Source organism: Rattus rattus, chromosome 8, assembly GCF_011064425.1.
Source record: "Rattus rattus isolate New Zealand chromosome 8, Rrattus_CSIRO_v1, whole genome shotgun sequence".
NCBI lineage: Eukaryota > Metazoa > Chordata > Mammalia > Rodentia > Muridae > Rattus > Rattus rattus.
The window spans coordinates 10,892,729-10,914,253 of record NC_046161.1 but is presented as its reverse complement, the minus strand read 5'-3'; the positions used below and the strand labels follow the sequence as shown (position 1 = coordinate 10,914,253).

At 44.6% G+C, this 21,525-nt stretch overlaps 2 protein-coding genes across 2 annotated transcripts in view; one reads left to right on the top strand and one right to left on the bottom strand.

Annotated features, from left to right (window-relative positions):
* The window catches only part of Hephl1 (hephaestin like 1), a 65,057-nt gene that overhangs the window by 813 nt on the left and 42,719 nt on the right, over nucleotides 1-21,525 (top strand). The window contains exon 2 of the mRNA XM_032909916.1: nucleotides 16,356-16,600. Coding sequence (XP_032765807.1) covers nucleotides 16,356-16,600 — 245 coding nt within the window. The remainder of the gene's footprint in view (nucleotides 1-16,355; nucleotides 16,601-21,525) is intronic.
* On the bottom strand, nucleotides 17,384-17,779 carry LOC116906991 (40S ribosomal protein S24-like). The gene has a single exon (XM_032909918.1). The coding sequence runs from the start codon at nucleotides 17,747-17,749 to the stop codon at nucleotides 17,384-17,386; it is 366 nt and encodes a 121-aa protein (XP_032765809.1). The 5' UTR covers nucleotides 17,750-17,779.

Sequence of the window (21,525 nt, the reverse complement as noted above, 5' to 3'; positions counted from 1 at the left end):
GGGTTTCCGCCATCTTTGTTATTCCTTGATCTCCCTCTGAAGCCACCTGCTGGCTCTGGAAACTGTGACAGTGTGCTTTCCACTTGGTGATTCTGTGTTTTAGATCTGGCAACTAAATGTATACCCTTTCTCGATACCCAGAGCCCATTATATTCAACGTCTACTTTCTGTTTCCTAAAGATGAGCTTAAATTCAGGAATGGCCTGGGATCTGCCAGTAAATCTTCTAGAGCCAGCTCTCTCTGTCTAGAGGAACGACCTAAGTTCCTGTTGGCTTTGATATTCAACTTCCCACTTGTCTAACACAGTGGTGGGAGTCATGTTCTGTCTTCTAAAAAAATAATGAGGATTTTTTTCTGCCAATTTGGTGTACAAAGAGGATTTTTCCTTGAGCTTCATATTGAAAGTTTTTATTGGACTATTTCCAAAGAAAGAATTGGATACACTCTTGTCCTCCGACTTCTATCATAAAAAAGGTCTTTAACACGTGAACAAGACATTAAAAAGTTTCCTATCTTTGAAATTAGAGCTTTGCTGCTAGAGAGAGAAGTCACTGGAGAATGGCCAGTGTGAACAGCTATAGGACATGAGACTATTCAGAATGTGTACATGGAACATGATGTGGCCAGTAGAGTTGTGGGTTTGTTTGTTTGTTTGTTTTTTGACCCAATTTGTATTAGGGACTCTTAAGTCTGCCCATGGATGTTATTATTCCCATTATTTCAACAAGGAAGGAGGCTCCGAGGTCGAACCTTGCTGTGGTTTAGTAAGCATATGGCTTCACCGAAGCTCCTGGCTCGGGTCCCAGGACCCACGCTCCTCTTTCCATGCAACCTACTTCTTGGAAATGTTGACCAGTCCTTCCTGAACTAAACCAAACTTTAATGGAAGGGAGAGATCTTAGTGGCATGAACTTTCTAGAAAAGTCTTCACGAGTGCATTTCACCTCACCTGATGCCCTCTCAGAGAAAAGTAGAAAACGATCCCGAATGGTCAGTGGCCACAGTGACTTCCTGCATTTGTTTAAAACCTTCAGATAATGTAGATGCTCAAGACTGAATTTCCATAAAACTGTGTACGAGAAGAAAAGTGGGAGTGGGGTATCTCTGGGAATCTCTTCAATAAGAAGAAGGTGCTTTCAATAAAGGGCAATGCCATGGATGAGATTTCTTAGGTGAAAGGAAACTAGACAAGTAGAAGCCATTTCTGGGGATCTGGATGCCAGATCTGAGTGGGGCAGCCTCACCCAGTTTTAGCTCAATAGAAGTCATTGCCTGGCTTTGGCTGGCACATGCTGATGTCACATTGATGATAGCTGGTTTTCAAGGCTTTTCTTAAGAACTCTGGTTATCTTTTGAAAGGGGGATTCAGATTAACCCCTGGTGCTTAGGAAAGAGTTATGAGTTACAGGCCATGGCAGGTGGCTCAGGGACAGTCACTAAGGAGTATCTTTGTAGTTGGCAGACATGACTGTAGTCTCCAGGTTATACCCAGGCCATGACGGAGGGACATCATTCACACTCTGGACTCACTCAAGCACCGTGGCAGCAGAGGAGAATGCCCATCCATGTATATGGAATAACCTTTCTTTCCACAGAACCATTTCAGTGGCAATGTCTTATTGTCTCATTAAAGTGAAAACAAGTCCTTTATCAGGATGGACAGACACCATCTTGACAGGCCATCATTTGGGGCACTCAGACAAATGTTCAGCATTCAGAGACCCAGGAAGCCATGTGCCCAATATTCCGCCACAGTGGAGCAATCTTGAAAAGCAATCTAGAGTTGACTCCTAGTTTTTGCTGCCTCAGAATTGCTGAACGCACCACACTATGTATTGTTTTTCTAAATATGGCTAAGGAAGGAACTTAAATGAATCCCTAACAACACTTGAACATCAGATTTTATTTTTGAAACCAAATGAAAAAAATTCTACCCGGTTTCCCAGTTCTAGATGGGTTCCCACCAGCCTTGAAAGAAAAGGTTTAGAAGACCTAGGAATGAGTGTGTGCCTATGTAATTGTTTTGGGAGGGTTCTGTATTTTATTTGTTCCCCCTGTATTTTTGAAAATAGATTTTCAAAAATGTGTATCTTCGAGTGGGCACGTACATGCACTGGTGCCCGTCAGAGGCCCTGGGCATTGGATTCTTTGGAACTAGAGTTACAGCCAGTAGTGAGCCACCCATGTGGGTGCTGGGAACTAACTCAGATCCTCTGTAAGAGCAATATATACTCTTACCTGCTGACCCATTTCTCAGGCTCCCCTCCATATTTTGCAACTGCCAACTTTTCGTTTATAAAGGTCTGTCCTATAGTCCTGTGTGGATCTAGTCTGTTCCCTTTCAACCAGACTGGGGTCCTCCCCATACACATAGATGGTCTGTTCTTCTCTCTAACACTGTGTGCTTGTCTGAAGTTCACCACTTACCTCTAAAGCCAAAGTCGGAGCTCCAGGAGGACGGAGGGGAACAGCCCAAACTATTAACCCCTCTCACTACACAGAGCTGTGCTGGTGGCCATACTGTGTGTAGCAGTCCAAAAGCCAGATGCTCCACGTCTCTGGAGTCAAAACAAATTGCTCTATCTATGTAGTTATCTTTGCTGCTCTCCCTTCAGAGAAGAAAAATTGGAAAGGAAAAAAAAAGAATAGGAGAAAAGAGAGTGAACATCAAGGTTTCAAGTCAAGCCTGTGCTCGGTCAGTGTTCAAAAATACAGGTTGGAGGGTCAGTCACTATTGTTTTCTAGAATATACAGGATTTCAGAAGTGTGTTTTGTTTAGAAACATTGTCTTTGTGTGCTCCTCTCCCTCGTCGCTGGGTGGAATGGGGACACCGGCTCCTTTGATTCTCTTGGCATCGCTGTCAGCATTTTGATCCATCTATGCCAGGCCTGCTGGGGCTCATAAAGAACTTAATTAAGGCGTGACTGTGCTTCAGTGGTAAAGCCTGGTCTTTAATGGAGCTGAGTGGGTCATCTTAGTTAAAGCCAGAGTTTTTACCACAGACCTCATTAGGCAAGCACTGTGCGTGCAGCTTCTTCGCAGTGGAATGTAGGGCTGCCTGTGAGTGTGAGGTGCTCTTGATCATGACGCTGGCTGGTCTCTGTCAAAGCCTCAGCACTGGGGGGGGGGGGAGTACTAGAGAAAGCTCGCCTTACCATCGCCACAGCAGCCCATTGGTAGGGCAGAGTTTAAATAGTCTCTAGGTGGAGGGCCTATGGCTTTCATCTGTCTGAAAGGAAGGCTGATAGAGGGAACAGGAAGGTGGCAGAGAGGAGTTCATAGAACTAAGGGAAGGGCTGCGTTTCATTAGTGCTTGGTCTTGGATGAACAACAACTTTCAAGTTTCTTTCCAACTGGCATCAGTTGTGAACTCGGACAGGAGAGATGGTTCTGTGGGGAGAATACTTCACTTGTAAGCATAAAGACCTGAGGTTAGATCCCCAGAACTCACATAAAGCCATTATGTAATTATGGTGGTGTGCATCTGAAATCCCAGCACTCCTACTGTGAGATGGGAAGTAGAGACAGGAGAATTCCTGGGAACTTAAAGGCCAGCGAGCCTTGTGTATGCCATGGCAAACGAAGGGAGATATTATCTCAAACCAAGAGGAAGTTCAAGATGGTTGTCCATCATGTGTGCACTGTGGTCCTCTCTCTCTCTCTCTCTCTCTCTCTCTCTCTCTCTCTCTCTCTCTCTCTCTCTCTCACACACACACACACACACACACACACACACACACACACACCCTACTACCATCACCACCACCACAACAACAGCATCAACACAAGATTTCTAAAACCGAGCTGCTGTTGTATCTTATACTGAGACGTGGTCGGTTTCAGCTCTCCAAAAAAAAACAGGTTGAACAAATTAGGATTTTGTATTTGCTACAAGGCAGCCCAAGTGTGAGCAGCCTAAAGTTTGTAGATGGATTGGGGATTTAGGGACAGTCTGTATTTTTGGCCCAACTATCCTTAACACGAAGCTTCCTTCTTCAAGAATATTCATGTTGTATCAGCCTTTAAAGGACTGTCACGAAGACCTCACTCAACTGGGAGTATAGATCAGTGGTAGGGTGCGTCTCTATATGTGAGGCCCCAAGTTCAGTCTCCAGGACAAAGAAAAAAGAAGAAATCTCACTGAGCTGACTGGAAGGATAACGTCATTTAATATGTGCTTCTAGATGGAATTCAAGTCTGCCATGAAGAACATGGGGGAACCATTGACACTGTGAGGACCTGGGGTTTCTGTCTCCTCTACTCCCAGCAGTCAGGGGCGTCTTCCTAGTTCCTTCCCTAGTTCCTGCCTCCACAGCAGAGCCCCTGGGATCTAAAGCACACACAGTGTGGCAGTTAAGGGTCTCAACATCCTTCCTATACTCTGAGTTTTGTATGTTACACAGAGACCCACCTGATCCTGGGCAAGGGGACCATAAGCCTAGGTAGACCTTCCCCAGCGTGAACTTCATTTTTCTCTTCATAAAAGTAGGCCTAACAATACTTGGGAGTATATTGGTTTCCCATGCCTATGACCAAATGGCTACAAACTAGGTGAATTCAAACACCAGCTACTTATTCTCATCCAGTTTTGGAGGCTACAAGTGTGAAATAAAAGTCACACTTTTTGCAGGTCCTCAGGGACAGTGTTCCTTGTCTCTTGGACTTTTGAAGGTGTTTAGTGTTCCTTAGCTTGAGACCAATTATCTACAATCTAGACCTCCATTTTCAGAAGGAATGGTCACCACTCTTTTATCTCAAGGACTTCTAGAGACTAGGAAAGAGAAAGACTGAAGTGGCTACATATCTCTTTTAATCTAAGAAAGATGTACCAGAAATGAAGCACTGTGTGAGCTCTGTTGTACTAGACACACTCGGTCACAAAGCTTTGAGGAATTTTTAAAAACACAAGCTCTGTGTACTCCGAGGGGCTTCTGTGAAAATCAAATAAGACAGGGTAGGACCCAAGCCTCAGGCAGAACTACAGGAATCATAATGAAGGGATTATATGAGAGCACATAAGCCAGAGCACATAACGCAGATGGCTTTAATGATTACCCATCTAATTGGGGAAGGCGTGGCTTCCGAGTTTTAATGTAGAATCTGCCTCCACCCTTCAATCTTGCCCAGTGTTGGTTGTCCTGATATGGTCCTGTTTTCATTTTTGTTACTATAAGAGCTTCATTCACATCTGCCCTGGTCACATATTCTGCTGACATTAGCTTCATCTTTACCCATATCCACATGCCTCTATCGCTCCGGCTCTGTATAGCATAGCTGGCATCAATACCAAAACCATGGCCTTGCCATTTACCAGTGTGTAGGTTTCCCAGGCAAATGTAACTCTCTTGAGTACAGGGACCTTGCCTCCATTTATAGTTCCAAACCTCAGTTACTTCATGATAAGTGATGGGAAAATGAACCCCTCATCTGCAGGGGATGACTCTGGTGGGGCACACAGTTTGTGAGACCCCTCAGATCCTAGCCTGGAAGCCCACCTCAGCACGGCTGGACAGTTTCTGACCACTGCCAATCTTACTGGCCTCTGGAGGTCTATGTTTCCATCACGGTGTGGCCCCTCAGTCTTGGCAATGGCAGTTGAATTCCCCACCTTGGCTTTTAAACAGCTGCTAGCTAGGGAACGTCTGGCCCACGGTGGCTTCTTCACAGGAAAACCGGATACCTCTCTCTGAGTCAGCAGCTGTTCCTGTGTTCCACTCCCATGAGCCTCTGCTTCTTGGAAGGATTGCCTTCTAGAATTCACAGCAGTAGGGCTTCTGTCCTAAGACTTCTGCACATACTGGATACTCACAGACATTTGCTACACAGCTGCTCAGAGAAACTCTTGCTTCAAGCACCTTGCTTTCTTTTCTTCTTTCTTCTTTCCCCCCCACCATTTTGAGTGTCTTTTTTTAAATACTATTTTAAAATTTATTCTTGCTTTTTGATACGGTCTCATTTGTCTTTCACTTTCAGTATTTTTCAGCCAAATAAAAACCCAAGCTTCACTACAATCCAGGCAGCACTCGGAAGCCAAGGCAGGGAATCTGGGTTCAAGGCCAGCCTGGTATAAAGAGTGAGTTCCAGGACAGCCAGGGCTACATAGTGAGACCTTGTCTCAAAAAACAAACAACCCAAACAAAACAGAACAAAGCGAAACCCCGGTCATTACAGATTTTGTTGTATGCCAGGATGACAACAGGGATGATTTGTGAATCTGGCTACACACCAGGTTACAAGGTCAGTGACAACCTTCATGTTTCAAGGGCTTGTTCACAGAGGGCCATGGGCTCTGGGAACAGCCTTTGTCCCGGAACCTGGAAGTCCTGGCTGCTTTGATCTTGAGCTATCACTTCTCACAGAAGCCCTCCTGTCAGAGGAGGAGCAGAGGGTCTTACAGTGACACATGACCTGACCCGGAAATGCTCTGTGCCACTCTCACTGACACCCTGTGTATTGAGAGCCTAGTGTTTCCACTTGGTGCAGGAATAGGACTTTTACACCAAGAGGCAGACAGGAAAGTTCTACCCAAAGAATGATTTGATAAGAGTGGGGACAATATAGAAGCCATTTCTTTGCCAGGAAGTCTGATTTGGTGGCCCTGAAATGAGACAAATGTCCCTAGTGATTCCAATGAGACAGCGCCTGGTGACATCAGAGAACAGGTGCCACAGAAACCCCAACCATGATCCCCAACCGAGGGACAGGACTGACGCCCGTCTAAGCACATACAAAACAAGTCACTGTGTCACTCAGGGATTAGCTATGTTAATCCTGCCGTGGGAAGTTAGCCACACTTTCCTTCCCCTGGTGCTCTGTCCCCTCTCTTGTTTGATGGGTAGATCCAGAGGGTGATGGAGAAGACTCTGGTGAGATGTGGGGTTTGGGTCAGGACCTTCTAGAAACTGCAGTGTGTCAGTGGGCATTCCTGCTTAGCTCACGTGATCTCCTGTGTGGGCCAGGAGACAGGGTGGAGAAGTATGGAAGATCCTTCACTAAAGCCTGCTGGAGTGGCCAGGATCGTTGCGCAACCTCTTACCCATCAGTCTGAGTGCAAAGGCATAGCAGGGCAGTTGACACTGCCCTGCTGGGTGACCCAGTGTCTGTCACCTGTTATCAGGCAACTCTGCCCACACTGGAGCTTGATAGCTCGTGGGTGACTCACTCTGTCCTCTAAGCCTGTTCAATTAGGGGCTCTACTGACTTGCTGCTTACCAGGAGTTCTCCCCATCCCCAAAGAAAAAGCAAAACACCACACCCTCAAAACAATGCTTTAAGTACATTGACATTTTCTCTATACAAATCTAAAGTGTGGCCATGGGAATCCAAGGTTCCTTCTTGGTTTAAACTGTACCAACCCTAGGGTGTAGCCATACAGCCTAGACCCTCTATTCTAAGTAGTGGTTCTACATTTTATAGTTATTTTGTAAACGGTAAAAGTGAGTTCATATGTACAAAATAAACAACCCCATAATAAAATGGATAGGCAATCCCACCCCGGCACTCTTGCCTGTGGTCTCTGTCAGGCATCCGGTGGCTTTGAGATAATTTCTTTGTATGTTCTCACATGAATATTGTTAAAACATTTCAGGCAGGTGGGCTGTACTGCATAGTTTGGTCTGTAATGTTGGTATTTTGGTGACAATACAGCACTGAGAACCCCCTCCCATGTGATATGGATTTGTCACCCTGTTGCATGGCACCCACTAAGGAATATGTCTGCCCCTCTAGACGTTCTTTATTTCAGTCACTCTCTACTTTTCAAACAAGATGCCCACCTTGTTGGTCCTGTTGTGTAGATGGAAGCTAGACCCAGGTTGCTGCTTCTGGGGTTCTGGCCCATGGCTCCAGGAAAACTTCTCTGGTTGGGCTCTACTCCCTCCTGAAGGTCCCATTGCTTCTGCCATCATGGCAATTTTCCTGACTGGTGTAGTTAGCATTAACGGTGGGCAGGGTTGGCACATCCTAGTGTCCAGGGAAGAATGGTGAGGCAGTGCCTGGGCAGGTGAGTGATTTGGGGCTCAACCAACTGACATCTGCAAAGCTCTGTGTTCAGCTCTCACTGTGTTCAGGCTGACCACTGAGCAGACAGGGCAGGGAGGTGGTGGAAATGCTCAACTTTCCTTTGACTGAGCCAATGGAGCTTACTCTGAGGTCCACAGACCAATCAATCTTCCTTGGAGTCGGTTTTAGTGGCCACCTGTTTTAAAGACACAACCCTTGGGGTCTCCCTGACCTGTCCCCTAACTCCACAGAGGAAACTAATGAAAGCCTTTCTCTCAGCTCCAAGCAATCCTCAGCCTGAAGAAGTTTTGCAAAGAGAATTCCCTCTTCCTTCCAAGTCATTTCCAAGTGTTATCTTCATGTGCACATGTGGTATATGTTTGTGACAGTATTTATCTGAAGGTCAGAGGACACTTGAGGGAATCAGTTCTACATTTCTAGCACTTGGGTTCCAGGGATCAAGCCCTAGTCTTCAGGCTTGGTGTCACCTTTTCTTGCTAACCATCTTACTGCCCCCTTGCTTTAGCTTGCCTTTAGTGTCATGTTATACTCTGCTTAGATGCTTCTGTTTTGAACTTGTTACTGTTTGTTACAGAAAGATAGGCCAGGTGGCTGTAAGAGGCCATCAGGCATTGACAGGCAGACCCAGAAAACTAAAACCAATAAAAGCTCATATTGGATTTCTGAGATATGATGGCTACACCCTGTACCTTGGAGCTGAGCATCATGGGATGATGCCTGTGTCATTTGATTAGCAGGGACAACTAGTAAACGAACAAGGAAGGAGTCTTCCCCTAGACATAGCTCGCCAGGAGAACAACACAACTGAGTGCCAGGCATTACGTCATCCTGTGTAGACTCGCCACTCAAGATCTTGAAGCATAATGCTGCCTCCTGTCTGGTTGAGCACAGGCAAAGATCAAGTCCAGAGCAGACAGCTGTGCGACCTCCCTCAGTTTCCCACGTGATACACCATGGTTCCTTTTCTAAGCAGTTATCACCGGAGATGAAGCAAAAGACAAAAAGATTATGCCTCCATTCTTAGATATCTGGAGATGTTTAAGCTCAAGCACAACAGCCCAAGCTCTTCTGCAAACGTAGCTTGCAACACTCTCCCGCCTCTAACTTGCCAAGTTATGGGCAATTCAGAGGGCCTTGGTTTGCTAGTTTGCTTTAGGTTTCAAAGCAAGCAGCAATGCTTCGAAAGAATTTGCAATAGAAAATAGGGCTTTAGGAAATTAGTGGGAGTAGGAATAGAAAAGTTGTTTATCTTTGATAAGTATACCTGCCAAGGACAGACAGAATACGTGCTGTTGCTGGTATCTTCACAGGACACTGAGATAGAGAGAAAGGGGGAGAGGAAGACTCTGGGGCTAGAGTGATGGCTCAGTGGATGAGAGCACTTGCTGCTCTTGCAGAAGACCTGAGTTGGGTTCCCAGCACCCACATCATGGTTCAGAACCTTCCATAGCTCCAATTCCAGGTATCCAATGCCCTCTTCTGATCTCCGTTGGCACCAAACATGCATGTGGTCTACATACATACAGGCAAAATACTCTCACATAAAATAAAACATATACATCTAATTTTCTAAAAAGGGAAAAAGTTGAACTGACTCTAAAAGATACTTGAAAAATTAGACACACAAAAACAAAGCAAACCAACCAACCAACCAAACAATCAAAAACAGAATAGAGAAGGACAAATTATCTGGATAAACCATCTAAGGTATACTTTCCATTGGTACAGGGAAGAGATAAAGGCAGGACCTGGATGTGACCTGTCACATCTTGCTGAGCCAGAAAACAACCCTGGTCCCCAAGGTCCAATGTCTGCTAGATAAGCCCCACCTCCAAGAGGTTCATCAGTCTCCAAATGGTACCACTATCTGGGGACTGAATGTAAGGCACATCTGCTCGTGGGGAGTTTCACACACAGACAGATGTGCTCAGGGTCGAGCATGAAGAAGATGAGAACTTGGAGCAGAGAGAAAGGAAACCAGGCAGGGACAGAAATGAGGGTTGGCTTCCTAGGGAGGAGGACTTTAGCCTCCCAGACCTCTGGGTCTTTGGCTTCACTCATATGTCTTCTTCTTGGTCTGTCTGAATGCTTCTGCCTTCTAGAAGGTTCCCATCTTTTGCTCGCCAGAGGACGAGTTCCTGGTTACTGGACATGTTGGCCTATAATGCCATCACTCTGAGACACCTGTAAGGTTAGGAAAGTCACTGTTTAGACTCAAGACCTCTGGGAGATTGCAGCTCCTTGGTGCTGTACTAACATTTAATAACCCGGAGGAGGGTTGGGGATTTAGCTCAGTGGTAGAGCGCTTGCCTAGCAAGCGCAAGGCCCTGGGTTCAGTCCCCAGCTCCAGGGAAAAAAAAAAAAAAAGAATAACCCAGAGGGCTTCTGTTGAATCTAGTGCTAGAATTTTGGTATCTCCTTTTTCTCCTTCCTTTCTCCTAACAGCCTCACCACCCCCTCATTGTGGTCTTTCCTTTGCCTGCCTCCTCTAAAATTTCCATATCACAGCCATCAGAAGAGTCCTTAAGACCTGATTACCCTGTCAGGAGTGTTGTGCAAACCCCAGGAGTTATCAGTGTTTCCCAGGGAAATTGGAAGTTCTTCAAACTGGAATTGAAGTTTTCAGCACCCACCACCCAAAAGCACACATGTAGCCACACCTCTCCCTCCTCACTGCTTGCTCTGTCTACAGCTTGTGGGTATCTTCCTATGTTTCCTTTCTTTCCTCATACACATGAGACTTCTTTGAACTATTCGTATTTCTAGAAAAGAGAAAAGTTTTGCCTGAGCCGTCAGATCTCATAAGAGAAGCTCCAGTGTGCAATGCTGGTGGCTAATGGAGAAACTCACTAGTGACCAAAGTGCAGACAGTGAGTGTCTGTGGGGTGCTCAGCTATAAACAGAACATCTGTGTCACCTTCTACACACATACACACACCTACACACTCACACACACATGCATGCACACACATATGCATGAACACACAGACAGACACACATACACACAGATGCACACAGGCACAGACAGATACACAGGCACAAATACACATGCACATACACACATGCACGTACACACAGACACACAGACATACATACTCATACTCATGCACACACACACAGGTACACATTCACACAGCTTGGGAAGATCATTGAGGAGGGAATAGAAAGTCTGTGAAAACCATGAGTTGGAAGGACCAGTGTTATACTGTGGGTATGACAAAGTGCTGACTATGACCTCATACAGCTGTGCTTGCCTGTACAAGACTTGCACACAATCAAGACAGTTGCTTGTATAGTAAGGCTTGCACATGTTCAAGCTAGTTGTCTGCATACGATGTGTACACGATCAAGACAGTTGCCTGTATAAGACATGCACACAATCAAGACAGTTACCATTCTAGCAGAAGTGGGACGGGCTCATGAACCCTCACCCACGACTGAAGTGCTGTTAGTAGCTGCTGAGGAAGTGAGACTTTTTCTTTAAGGGTTGTGGCTTCTGGTAGTCAGCCATGTTCCAGTGGATGCTCCCACACCCAGGAGTGTACAGGAACACAATATGGACTTAGCGATTATAACATTTTTTAAAAAGAGGACACAAATTTGGGAAGTGGACTGGTGGTTAGATCAGGATCAGGGAGGAGCTAGGAGAGTGTGTGTAGGGGTGGATATGAGCAAAATACATTGAACACACAACCAAATTCTCAAAGAATTAATAAAGCTATTATATAAAAAAGAAAAAGTTTGCCTTCCTGTCTCCATCTGCAGAGCTAAGGCCGTCCCACAGCCCTCTGGACCCAAAGCCTGCCTGGAGAGAGCTGGTCTCTCAGGAGTGCTCTCACTCCTAAGCCCACGGGTGAGACCACACTTTTGATCCAATAACTGTCCAAACAGGGATCCGCCAGGAGCACACAGGGCACAGGAACCTCAGAGAAGCCTGGGACAGGATCCTTCCACTCTCCATCTGAGCCCAGAGCTAAGGCTATCCCACAGCCCTCAGGACCCAAAGCCTGCCTGAAGAGAGCTGGTCTCCCAGGAGTGCTTTCACTCCTGAGATCACAGGTTCTCAGGACCACATGAGGGACAAGCTCCAGTCAGAGTCATTAAGACCAACTAACATCAGAGAAAACCAGATGGCAAGAGGCAAGTGCAAGAGCCTAAGAAACCAAGAGTACTTGGCATTATCAAAACCCAGTTCTCCCACCACAGCAAGTACTGGATACCCCATCACACTGGAAAAGCAAGATTTGGATTTAAAATCACATCTCATGATGATGATAGAGGACTTTAAGAAGGACATAAATAACTCCCTTGAAGAAACACAGGACAATACAGGTAAACAAGTGGAAGCCCTTAAAGAGAACAAGATCCTCTTTAAAGCACAAAAATCCTTTAAAGAGTTACAGGAAAACACAACCAAACAGGTGAAGGAATTGAAAAAACCTTCCAGGGTTTAAAAACGAAAATAGAAACAATAAAGAAATCACAAAAGGAAACAACCTTGGAGATAGAAAACCTAGGAAAGAGATCAGGAGTCATAGATGTAAGCATCACCAACAGAATACAAGAGATAGAAGAAAAAATCGCAGGGGCAGAAGATACCATAGAAAACATTGACACGATAGTCAAAGAAAATGCAAAATGAGAAAAGCTCCTAACCCAAAGCATCCAGGAAATCCAGGACACAATGAGAAGACCAAACCTAAGGATAATAGATATAGAAGAGAGCAAAGATTCCCAACTTAAAGGGCCAAGAAATACCTTAAATAAAATCATAGAAGAAAACTTCCCTAACCTAAAGAAAGAGATGCCCATAAACATACAAGAAGCTACAGAACTCCAAATAGATTGGACCAGAAAAGAAACTCCTCCCATCACATAATAGTCAAAACACCAAATGCACCAAACAAAGAAAGAATATTGAAAGCAGTAAGGGAAAAAGATCAAGTAACATATAAAGGCAGACCTACACCAGACTTCTTACCAGATTATGAAAGCCAGAAGATCCTGGGCAGATGTCATACAGACCCTAAGAGAACACAAATGCCAGCCCAGGTTACTGTATCCAGCAAAACTCTCAATTACTGTATAGGGAGAAACCAAGATATTCCATGACAAAACCACATTTACACAATACCTTTTCACAAATCCAGCCCTACCAAGGATAACAGATGGAAAACTCCAACACAAGGAGGGAAACTACACCCTAGAAAAAGCAAGAAGGTAATCTTCTTTCAATAATCCCAAAAGAAGATAGCCACACAAACATAATTTCACCTCTAAAAACAAAAATAGCAGGAAGCAACAATCACTTTTCTTAATATTTCTTAATATCAATGGACTCAATTCCACAATAAAAAGACATAGACTAACAGACTTGATTTGTAAAGAGGACCCAGCATTTGGCCACATACAGGAAACGCACCACAGTGGCAAAGACAGACACTACCTCAGAGTAAAAGGCTGGAAAAAAATTTTCCAAGCAAATGGTCCCAAGAAACAAGCTGGAGTTGCCATTCTAATATCAAGTAAAATAGACTTTCAACCAAAAGTTATCAAAAAAGGTAAGGAAGGACACTTCATATTCATCAAAGGAAAAATCCACCAAGATGATTTCTCAGTTATGAACATCTATGCTCCAAATGCAAGGGCACCCATATTCATAAAAGAAACCTTACTAAAGCTCAAAGCACACATTGCACCTCACACAATGATAGTGGGAGACTTCAACACCCCACTCTCTTCAATGGACAGATCATGGAAACAGAAACTAAACAGAGACACAGTGAAACTAACGGAAGTTATGAACCAAATGGATTTAACAGATATCTATAGAATATTACCGTGTTTTTATTTTAATCATAATTCCTTTCTAAAGATTCTTTAGATACTATTACTTTTAAGTTGTTGGAATATCTTGTAATTGAATTCCTTGTGACGCTGTCATCCCTTTATATCAGGACTTTGCTCTTCTGTCATCCTCCTCTCTTCTTGCTGTTCCCTTTCCTTCCCCATTTCCTCTCATATGATCCTTCCCCACTCAACGATCTGTGTTCTACATAGAACATGAAACATATGTTTGTCTTCCTGACTCTAGCTTAATTCTTTTGACACGGTCCTCTGTTCCATCCATTTTCCTGTATATTATGTGAAGCTACATGACATCCATTTACTACTTGGTCTGTAATGGCTCATCCAGGAATGACATCTTGGCTATCGGGCACTGTGCTGCAGTGAACCTAGATGTGCAGAATTTCTTCGCTGGTTCCAGTCTCTTTGGTTAATTTTCAGGAGCTGTAGAACAGATCCAACAGCGTCACAGTTGTGTTTTCTGAGGAAATTCCAACAATACTTGGGACAGTTTGTATTTCGCTGCAGTTTGTATTTTGGTTGTAGACTCTTCCTTCTGCTATTGTGTCTAGCATTTATTACTCTCTATCCTTGATGATAGCCAGCTTGACTGAAGCGATATAGAATCCCGATGTAATTCTCAGTTGCACTCAGCTCATTTGGTGGTGAGAATTTTTCATATATTTATTGGGCGCTTCCCTTTCTTCCTTTGAGGACCATGTATGTAATCCACTCTTCTATTTACTGACTGGATGGGTGTCCTACGTTTAAATTTTGAATTCTTTATAATTTTAGGTTTCAACCCTTTCTTGGATATATAGCTGGTCAATTTTTTTCTATTCTGTAGTCTATATTTTCATCCTGCTGATTATCTCGTTTGCTGCATAGCAACATTTCGATTCCATGTGTTTCTACTGAGTAAGCCCTGTGATAATCACCTGGGTCCTACAGTGCTTTTAGGAGAGCCATTGATGCACCTATAAAACTATAGGCTCCTCATGGTTTGTGTTCTGAGTGTAACAATCACGTCTTTAATTCACTTTCCATTGGCTGCTGTGCAGCACGCAAAGTAAGGATCCAGCTTCATCTCCTGCATGAGGACTGACAAGATTTCCTAGCATTACTTGTTGTCTCTGTTTCTATGTATGGTTTCCATACCTTTATCCAAATTCAGTGCATGCAGTTGTGAAGGTTTATAACTTGCTGCTCCGTTCTTCTCTACTCTTAACCCTCCCTGACTTTGTGTCCATACCATGCCTTCTCGGAGATCTGGTGCTGTAATATTTAACGTTGTTCTTTCTGCCTAGCATTGCTTTGGGTATTTGTGATCTTTCGTGCTTTAATGTGAATTTTATGAACTATTTTTCGTCATTACAAAGAACATCTCTGTGGTTTTGATGGGGGTTGTGTTGAATTAGTACATCTCTTAACAACGAAACAATTTAACATTTTAAAGTTTGCTGATCAGTGAGCATTATTTACTACAAAGTAAAGGAGAAAAGGTTTGCCTGTGTTTGTTTAATCAGTCACTCAGTTAACACTGGCCCCCATGGCTTTGTCCAGCATGTGATTTTTCCTCAATTAGAGTCCTATTGGACCTACACAGTACTAGGAAGACATCGAGGGCACAGTAAGTGTGAGTTGAGTGAAAGCTGAAGGGGCTGATGGCTCAGTTACTAAGTTCTTATCACTCTGGTGGGCTGTATTTGAACTTCTAGTCCTGGGGTGTGGAGACTGGCAGGTCACCAGGGCTCACTGCGGGGCAACCTACTTGAATCACCAAGTTTTAGGTTAAAGCAAGAGATCTTGTCTCAAAAGACAAAGTGACTGAGGAAACTACCTGAGGATCTGACTCTGGCCTCCACACAAATGTGTACAAATGAGTATATACCAGTACACACACACACACACACACATGCAACACACACACGCATACACACACACATGCACACACACATGCAACACACACGCATATACACACATGCACACACACATGCACTCGTGTACAGGTACACATACATGTACACACACACCCCCATATTCCCCCACATGCACATATATCACACACACACACACACACATGCACGCACGCACGCACGCATGCACACACACATGCACTCACGTGCAGGTACACATATATGTACACACACACACATCCCCCCACATGCACACACACCACATACACATATGCACACATGCATGCATACACACTCACTTTGGATGGGGGTCCTGTGGCCTGTAAGGGGTGAGGGGACAGTGTGACTTCAGAGCACTTTGCTCTTTTGTGAGTACTGTTCACGCCTGTTGACTTGTCCTTTCCACATTGGCAAATTAAAAGTAATTTTGGTGAGTCTGCAGAGGCCACACCAATTATGGTGAACACCAAATTAGAAATGCTATCCAGCATTTGATGACCCCTTAAGGACTAGCTGTACAGGACTTTCCTTGAATTGCAACTGAAAATGTTTTCCTTCTTGCTTCCAGACTTGCGACCTTATTTCTGGAGCGAGGGCCCAACAGGATAGGTGCCATCTACAAGAAGGCGGTTTATAGACACTTCACAGATGGGAGCTACTCCACCGAGATCCCTAAGCCCCCCTGGCTGGGGTTCCTGGGTCCCATCCTGAGGGCAGAAGTGGGCGACGTGATCGTTATCCACTTGAAGAACTTTGCTTCCAGACCTTACTCTTTGCACCCTCACGGTGTTTTCTACAACAAGGATTCCGAAGGTGATTCTCCCTCTCTGTCACTGGCTCTTGCTTCTGTTTGGTCACACAGATAACTTACAGACATTGTCAGGGTCAGAGAGCACACTGGTCCTAAAACTCACTCACTGTCTCCTCTCTCTCTCTCTCTCTCTCTCTCTCTCTCTTTCTCTCTCTCTCTCTCTCTCTTCCTTCTCTTTTTTTTTTTCTTTTTTCCTTTTTTTTTTTTTTTTTTTTTTTTGAGACAGGCTCTCAAGTAGCGGGGGCTGACCTCAAAGTTCATGTAGCGGAGGCTGGCCTTGGACTTTGGGACCGGTCGCCTCTGCTCCCACGTGTGGGATTACAAGCATACAACATCCCTCCTGGTTTCATGTGATGCTCGGGACTGAACTCAAAGCTTCACGTGTGCCAGAGGAGGGCTGGAGCAACTGAGCTGAGCCCCAGCTTCCTTTTTCTTCTTATCGTTTACAATGAACAGGGTTCTGAGCTCCCGTGCCCCCTCAAGCTGACTGGCTTTCTGACGCGCCCTCCCGGAGTGTCAGGGAAACACTGGCTGAAGGCAGCTTGCTCCTATCCCAGGTCCCAGCCTGGGCTGCAGGATGGCTATCTCAGTGCTGCCTGTCTCCCTGCTGTTTCTGGGGCTTCTTTTGTGCATGTTTCTTTCTTTCTTCTCAGCCCTCAAGAGTTTCTTGATTTAAATGATGAAGCAGTTTTGTGCTAGACTTTGTTTTTTCGTAGAAGCTTGTTAGTTTATTTTATCCTCTCAGAAATTTGCATATCACAGCAGAACAAGGAGTCACCACAGAGCTACTCCTTTGGCTTTTTCCAAGCACCAACATTGACCTTTGCAGTCCCCGTGACCTTCTTCATTCTGTTCTTGCGTTCCTTTCCCTGTTTGCAGGAGGTCTTTTCCTTCTCGTAAAGGCCGTGTCTTGCAAGTCTGTGTTGAGGCTCATTCTTCTTTGCATAATCTAAAGAATCGTAAATCATGCCAGAGCCAGCTGTCGTGCCACCACCGAAGTGGGTTCTGAATCTAAACACAAAGATGACATCTGGTGTGCTTTTGTACATCATGGCCAGCTTTTCCCGAATTTCTGTCTTTGGTACTGTGGCCTTCCCAGGATGAAGGACATCAGTGACCATCTGTTTCCTCTGAAGCCGACGGTTTGTCATGAACTTCCTGGTCTGGATGGTTACCGTGTCATTCACGATGGCTACTGTGCCGGAGCTGTAGAGGAGGAAATGTGCTAGACTTTTGATATGAAGATTTTCCAACAAGTTTATATTTTTGTACCTCTATTAGGTTTCCATCATGGTAACAAATACCTAAGATGAACCAACCCCTAAAAAGAAAAAGAGATTTATTTTGGCTCCTGGTTTGGGAGGTTCCGTTATATCTATTGACCTACAGCTGTTGGCCCATAGGGAGGCTGCACATCCTGGTGTGGAATCCGTGGCCTGGTAAAACCACTTGCTTCATGGGTGAGAGGGAGAAAGGGGACAGGAGGAAAGAATTGGGTTCACTGTCCCCTCTGTGACCTGAAGAACTTCCTTTAGACTCTACCTCTTAGCTTCACCAGAGGAACATCACCTTTCCCCAGGAGAACAAGCCTTTGACATTAGAGGGCATTTCAGGTCCACCATGAAATGGTGTCACCCATTTTTAAACACCTCAGTTACAGTTAAGACAGTCTCTAACAGGGATGTCCACAAACACATCTCCCTAAGTTCTGTCAAGCGACAGTGAACATTGGCCATCACACATACCACACCATATGACCAGACACAAAGCACTGCTGACAGGAACTTACCTAGCCCACACTCAGAACTGTTTGATTTCCAGCATCTCATAAAGATGGTGTACACTGTGATCCTAGCACCTTGGGGGTGGAAGCAGGAGGACCATCCTTAGATAAGTGGTGAATCTGAAGCTAGGCTACATGTGATATATAACATATATTTATAAAAATATATGTATATTTATATCACTAACTCTTAGAACATCTATGAAGATCATGAGACCCTGCCTCAGAAAATTGATTTATTTGAACTCAGTTCAGGGGATTACTAGAACCAACAAAATCATCCAAAGGTCTTTCTCGTTTTTTTAGGAAGCGTTCTCTGGCCCTGTCTTATATGTGTATCGCCTATGTTGGGCCATTGGCTTATTCCATAGTATTTGCCAAGCTGGTACAGTAAAAGAGACCATTTTGTTTTTACTTACTGTTTGTACCTGTCTGTACCTTAGAACATAGGTTTTCCTGGAAAGAGAGACCAATCTGAATTGTTCTGGGCACCGTTCCCAAATCCTAACGCAGGACTTGGTAACTATTCTCTCAAAACTTCAATCACTTTCCTGTCACTGCTCAGCATCAACATTGTATAAATAAGGCAGGATCCACAGGGGAAAGTGCACGGCAGAGTTTGTCAAGCTGGTGACGTCCGGTTGTGTTTGATGCAGAAGAGAGAATGATGGAATCCGTGGGACACAAAGTCAGATGGAATTTGTGTGACCCAGAGGCAGAGGGAACATAATGGAAGGAGGAAGAGACAAGTAGGAGACAGGGTGGGGGTGGAGGAATAGAGGAGGGCTAATAAGAACAATGTGTGTAGCGAATGTCACATGAATCCCATGACATTGTGGTCTGATTTAAAAATAAATAAATGCATAAGTAAAAAGAGCCACACAAAAGGAAAAGTCAAGGCTTGACATCTTGACAAAGCCAGAAAAACAGGAGTTTGGAGCCGGCATCATCAACTCCCGGCAGCGCCTTCAACTTGGCGTCCACACTGTGAGTTTGTCTTGTCCTACTCCTCACGGAAAGCAGCTTTCTTGGTTTCTCTCGGATGGTTTGTTGGTGGTGTAAAGCCAGAGTTGATGCTGTGCATTGGTCTTGTGTCTTCCTGCCTGGGCGAACTTGTTCATTAGTAACCAGTAGGCCCCCTGTAATTTGACACTGTAGCATCATCATGAATAAAGATGATTAAACCCTTATTTCACTTATTAAACTGGCAAACCTTCAGGGTAATAGTAGTGGCAAAGGTGGGTATTCTTGTCTTGTTCCCATTTTGAAAGAAAGCAGTTGGTTTCCCTTTTAATTACGCATGCTGTTCGCTGTGGGGTTTCCTTAGTGGCCTTTTGTTGAGTTAAGGAAGAAGTCTTCTATTCCTAGATGGCTGAGTGTTTCATGGGAGTCCTGGATGTCATTGATGCTTTTCTGCTTCTTTTGAGGTGACTGCGATATTTGCCCTTGAATCCGTTTATATGTTGCATTAATTAATTTGCAACTTTGATGTCATGAGGGTAAATCTTATTTGACCCTGAAATACTAAATGTCTTAAATGTCTAAATATTGATGGGTTTGATCTGCTAAAACTTTGCTAACAATTTTTGTGTCTACATGCACATAGAATACTTTGTTTTCTTGTGATGTCATTCTCTTGAGTGCTTGTCTGTGAACTCTCCAATGCTTAGATTTGTGCTAAAAGTTTGAATAGTCGCCAATGAGGCCTCCTTAAAAACTAAATCATGATATATATATATATATATATATATATATATTGCCAGCATGATATATATATTTTGCCAGCATGTATGTCAGTGCACTATATGCTTACCTGATGCTAGCAAAGGCCGGAAGAGGGCATTAGATTCCTTGGAACTGGAATTACAGGCAGTGGTAAACCACCATGTCAGTTCTGGGAACAGAACCTAGGTGCTTGGGAAGAGCAGCCAGTGCCCTTAACTGCTGAGCCATGTCTCCAGCCTCAGTGTAGTGATTTTAATACCAATGTTATTTATTCCTTCGACACCCGGTGTTTTAACAGAATTAAGGTTAAAATAACTTTCAAATACTACCTATATCATCACCTGGATATTAATTAACCCTTGTAGTATTAAATCTAATATGCAAAGAAAATCGTATCCGTCTGAGATGTTGACTAAGTAATGGCGTAAGTATTACTACACACCATTATAATGTTGATTTCTTCACCTTTCTGAGTTAAGAACTCTGTATACAGAACAGTTAAACAGCAAGTGCAGCTACCCAGGGACCATGTGAGTAGCCCGTGGTGTGCAGGAGCCAGGTGGGCTGTCCCAGCGAGAGCTCTAGGATCGATTCCCCTCTAGCCTCACTGGTTTCCAGCAGGATTTCCTCAGTGCTGCCATTAGGGTTAGAAACAGAGACCCCAGAGCAGTTCTCCCAGGAGCCCCTGCAGGTCCTCTCTACAGCTTCTACCCGGCCTGAAAGATTGTAACCAAGCCTGTGCGGTGGTACAGAGGGGTACGTGTTGCTGTAAGCCATTTGACATTTCTCTACGGAAAACTGGACAGTCCAAAAATCATTCACAGGCCTGGGTTGTGAGCTTCCCCATGTTGTTGCTTGTTTTTATCTTTCTTTGTTTAGCGAGGCGCCAGGCCCAGACTGCGGAACTGTTTTCCGGAGAAAGTTTCTCATTATGCCTCATTCAGTTTGGGGTTTTACTTTCAAGACTAGACTCGTGTCTGCGGAGCTTAGGGACGTGCAAGTCACTGGACAGAGGCTGTGCTTCGGCATCTTGAGCAGGGGTCTGGTTCTGTCAGTGGATTGGACAATGCCCTCTAGATTCCAGCTACGCCCCTCCCCCACATGCCTCCCAGCCCCGCCCCCGCCCCCGCCCCCACCCGCCCCTGCTTTCACTTTCCCTTAGCCTCTTGTCTCTTCTCTTTTACGGTTCCTCTTAAAACATATATATCTATCTCTCTCTCTCTGTGTGTGTGTGTGTGTGTGTGTGTGTGTGTGTGTGTGTGTGTGTGTGTGTGTGATGATGGTTGATGGATACAAAACATGGGTCCTCTGCAAAAGCAGCAGGTGCCCTTAAACATTGAGCGTCCTTCCCTGTGTTTTCTCTTTGTATATAGACAGTCTCCCTGCCTCCAGGCATCGCTATGACTTCAGGCTAGGAAA